At 37.2% G+C, this 4,939-nt stretch overlaps 1 protein-coding gene across 2 annotated transcripts in view; it reads left to right on the plus strand.

Annotated features, from left to right (window-relative positions):
* Nucleotides 1–4,638, plus strand: part of jag2b (jagged canonical Notch ligand 2b) — a 36,986-nt gene extending 32,348 nt beyond the window's left edge. For both annotated transcript variants that reach the window (XM_027149185.2, XM_027149186.2), the window contains one exon: nucleotides 434–4,638. In XM_027149185.2, the coding sequence (XP_027004986.1) occupies nucleotides 434–936 (503 nt within the window). In that variant the 3' untranslated portion in view covers nucleotides 937–4,638. The remainder of the gene's footprint in view (nucleotides 1–433) is intronic.
* The last annotated feature ends 301 nt before the right edge of the window (nucleotides 4,639–4,939 follow it).

Below are 4,939 nucleotides of genomic sequence, written 5' to 3' on the forward strand. Positions count from 1 at the left end.
CCAAAAGGTTAAAGGGTGCCTCATATGTTGAGAAGCTTTGAAGTAGAAGAGGGTGGATTCTCTTTGGAGTCTGGTTCCTCTTATACTGTAGTTTCTTCCTCACATCATTCTGTTTAGGGATCTAGAGCTACACCTGTATCTCTGGAAAAGTATCCAACTGTCTATAGTTAAAACTGTGATCCAAAAAAATGTATTCAATAGCTTTGTGTAAAAAGTGATTCATTCAGTAAGATGCAAATTATATTCTAATTTGGTTTAAAGCATTAATAGAATTGGAAGGAATATTTAATTGTATTTTCAATTAGTCATAACGAACGAATGATTATTTCCATCTTATTCTGACTATTATTATCTTCAGATTATTTTCCAAGCTGTTTTTTTTTTTTAATTATTTAAACGAATAATGAAAAAAATTGTTTTTGTTTCTATGCAGATTACCTAGTGCCTGTGCTGTGTGTGGTCTTTTGTGCTCTCTGGGTGTTCTGCGTTATCGTGTGCGTGTGGTGGACACGTAAGAGACGTAAAGAGCGTGAGAGGCATGAGCGTGCACCTGTGGAGGAGAGCGTCAACAACCAGTGGGAGCCACTGCGACCAGTGAACCGGCAGCAGCACAAGGACAACCGCGATGCTGAATACGAGCGCGCCAAGCTAATGGGAGACACCGAGCGGGTGTGCAAAGGCAGTGAAGAAGACCAGCTAGAGGAAGAAGAAGTGGAGGAAGAGGAACTAGAGCTGTGTGAGGAGTGGTGTGGGACAGAGGGTGGCAAGAGGCCCATCCAAAAATACTCGAAAGCAGCGGTGCATCTGAACAGCGAGCTGATCTGCACCACACGCAGCAGCAATGCACCCCTCAAAGCACCTCACCGGACAGCCCACAGCCACAAAGACAACCGCTGGAAAAGCACTGGCCAAGACCCCAAAGAGCTGTATGTATAGATGTTATTGCACAGACCCGGGCATAGAGAGAGGCTCTTTTTCCGACAAAGAAAACATCAGACTGTTGAGTTAGAGAGAGAGAGATGGAGAACTTTGTTTATTTTCTCCCTTCATTTTCACCTTCTTTATATTTATAAGTGCTGAGATATTTTGAGTCAGAGATTTTTTTCCTTTTGAAATATTTTTTATTTCTAATGTACAGATGAAGTGAATTTGTTTTACTTTATAAAAAAAAAGTGCTGGAATGGCCCCCTTTTTTTTTTTTTTTCAAAATGTACTGCTGAAAGAAATTACGCAGGAAATCAAGGATAAATATAAAAATGTAAAGACACTTTCGTTGCTGTTTACAGATTATTCTGGTTTTGTTCTATTGTGAGTGGCCTGTATTTTGGATGAGTCTGCCAGCGAAGTGCACTGGCCGTGTGGACAGAAGTAAGAACTTCTCGTGATTTATTTTCTCCTTCATTCATCTCATCACCTCTCCTCACTCCATGCTTGCCTTACTCAGCTCGCAGGTCTTGTGCCTGCGAAGTGGCCTTGTTTTTGTTTTTTTTTCTCTTGTGTCTGTTGTCTTGGCTGAACACTCCTTAAATGAAAAAGGATTGCAGTATTTTGAGTTGGTAGCAAGTGCCTTCTGACAAGCCTGTTGCATCTCTCGCTGCCGAGGTCAACCCCAATAGATCACAAGGGGAGCTCGTTTCCCCATTTTGTACCACCGAGGTATTTGATCAAAGAAAGAAAGAAATGTGTATATATTTGTACATAGTAAAGGAGTCGCTGTGTATATTTGAATTTAGTAAATTAAGACAAGTCACACTTTTTTTATTACTATTATAATTATGATTGAAATTATTATTATTATTATTAATATTATGATTTTTTTTTTTTTTTTTTACAATGCCATTCCTTTTATTTATGCCAGTTGACATAGGCAGGTTTTATACAAGTATACAGCATCCCACAGTCAGAACAGTAATGTAATCAAAGTTCACTTTTTTATGTTGTTGATTTGTTTTCACACTGACACAAGAAATTCTTTACATTTAGGTGGTATATCGTGGCGTGTTTTTTGCTTCCGGAAAAAAAAAATCCTCTGTGCCCCTTTCAGCATCTGCCCTTCCTTGCTGTCCTAGAATTCTGGAAACTTGCAGAAATACCTGATATGTGTCGAGGCCAATGGGCCAAACGTGCCTCGGTTACGGCACTGTCTCTCTTTCTACGATGTGAAACTGTGTTCTTGCTCCATCTGCTTGCTCCTGCTTGGTTTTTTTTTGTTTTTGTTTGTTTTTTCCAATGAAGGGAACAAATTTTGTTGTAAAGCAATTTGTGTTTGAGGTACCAACTCCAAACAAAAAATGGATTACCTCAGAAGTGGCTGGTTTATTTTTTTTTTTCTTCTCCCCTTTCATTTTCATGTTGAATAATACTCTTTTGGGTGGCTTCTTGCTGCCAAGGATTCAAAATAAAAGAATTGAAATATTATGCTGAATTAAGCTGGTAAAATAAGACACTCACAGAAAAACTGGATGTGCATTATGGGACGGAATGGGTCGGGGTCTGACGAAGATTGGAAAACAAAAAAATGTATTTTTTTTTTTTTTTTTGTACAGAAGAATTGCTCTGCAAATGTTTTGGTTCATTTAGTCAAATTTATGTTTGTTCTTAGAAATAAATCAAACTATTTATTAAAGCATTTTATAACAATATGCTCAAGAAAACCAAAGTGTTCTGGTATTTAGTGTGACATTTTCACTCCACATCCATTAACTCACTTATGAGGAGGAGAGGGAATCCTTTTTAATGTTCATTTTCATAGCTCTTCTCTGTGAATTTTTAGTTTCTACCTTTTGTTAAGGTTAGTTGTGTTGGAACAAAATAATAAAACTGTGGGCTGAGTTTTATAATAAATCAACCATATAAATAGCCCTACTTGCCCTTGCTGCAGTCAGAGGTGAGCAGCAAGACGATCAATACAGGAACTGTCTTCTTCTTCCAGTCAGGACGGCCCTGAGAGGATACAACCAATAGTAACCGCTCTCCTGTTCTCGGCTGACTACGCGTAGACCAATGAGCTCTTCTGCTTTCTTGTGGCTTCATCCATTCTGAATGTTTCATGAGGATGTGTATGATGATGCTGAGAGTTTGTTATGGTTTTGTCTCATGAGCTGCCACTAATGGGATGCTTCACTGGTGGAATAATGGGGTCAGGTTTCACATCTAGGAGGGGAGGGTTAAAGCTGCGTAGGTGATTCTAATACTGTAATTTGCTTCACTTATGGTAGTACATCTAAACGAAGAGCTGGGGGAGTTAATATAGAATACAGCAGGGTAATAACATCAGTGAACAGACATCAGATGAATTGGTGTACTAGAATATGGGACAGTTATGAGTGTTATGGGCTTGTGTGAAGCATATAATAAGCAGACAGCATCATTTTCAATGCCCTGCAGAATAATTTGCACATTCTCATAAATATACGTTTCAAAAAATATGTAGCTTTTGGAGACCGTAGGAGAAAGTATCACAAAAATAGGTTCTATAAAATTGTAAATTCTCTCAAACGTATATGATGCCCCTGAGGAATATTTAATATACATGCAAACAAATAAAAAGTTTATTTTATTTTTGAATTTTTTTTTTGTTTTTTATTTGTAGTTCAGTCAGCAGGAACTCTTAACCATGTTTTGTTTCCCTGGGGTGTAAATATGAGTTTTCACACAAGTATAATAGTGAAATCCCTTTGGCATTCATTACTGTATGGGGGGGGAAAAACAAAGAATTTTCAACACAAAATGGATGGTGGTTGTTGACCTGCACAAGCCAGGTAAAGAGTTTTTTTTTTAAATACAGTACATAAGCAGTTCAAAATACATTTAAGCACAGTTATGGGGATAAAAAAATATCTAAAAGGGTTGAGAATTTGTTACTTAACCTTATCCTTGAGCATAATTATTTATAAATTAAAGTTTTAAAATGTCTTGAATCTTGATTCTTTGAAACTCTTGTTTCAGAAGTTTTCAAAATAACTTTTACTATATTTAGAACGGCAAAAAAAGAAGGCATTCAGGGGAATCTGAAATTCCCCAAGTGTCATTAGAACTAGAATTGGCCTAGTGTCTTCTGGTCAAGACCAAAATCAACCTTTTTGCTCATTCACAGCATGTCTGGTAACAGACAAGAGCAGTATAATTGGTGATGATTTATCTTTGGACTGTTTTATGACGGGTAATTCAGTGGCTCTAGACTGATAGATTCTACAGGGTTCCCTCTTCTAGACCTAGTTTTAGATAACACTTTCCATAAGCACACATTTCCAAGCACACATTTTAAATAATTGAAACTAACATTTAAATATATTTAAATAATTGTTAAAACACCAAAATCATTCTTTTAAAATCCTACTGAAAACCTACAAATATAAAGAACCTGTAATGTAAAGAAGCTCAAAATGCATGGAGTCGTCCCTCAAATTCCATGTACAAGTGTCTTCTGTCTTATTTAGACATTACACTTAGGATTGTACTCAGTGCTGTCATTCTCTCTAGGGCAAAACTGGACCATTTAAACAAATCATTTTTTTTGTGTGTGTGTTTGGAAAAAGGAAAACGTGTTTAAATAAAACTATACAAAGCCCATGTATGTTTAAGCTTAAAATATCACTTATTGTATGTGTTATTCTTTTAATAAAATCATTTCTCTCATGAAGAGTGCCAGTAATTCTGGAGACCTCATCGTATCATCATTCACAATCACTACTGTTATCACAGGTACGACACATCAGGGAAATGCTGCACAGAAGTGAAAGTTTCCTGCTTTCCTTTTATTCAAATTGAGTAATTCACTCAATTCAGAATTGTAGCCACTACTACTATCCCACATGTGCTGAGAGCATAAAGCAGCTCCATGTCTCACTGTGTGAGACTGCAGCATGTGGCTGAAAGCTGACACCAGATTCCTGGAGCGTCTCCCAGCAGTCAAGGACGTCTGACCCTCACACATTTA

Source organism: Tachysurus fulvidraco, chromosome 16, assembly GCF_022655615.1.
Source record: "Tachysurus fulvidraco isolate hzauxx_2018 chromosome 16, HZAU_PFXX_2.0, whole genome shotgun sequence".
In the NCBI taxonomy this organism is placed as follows: domain Eukaryota; kingdom Metazoa; phylum Chordata; class Actinopteri; order Siluriformes; family Bagridae; genus Tachysurus; species Tachysurus fulvidraco.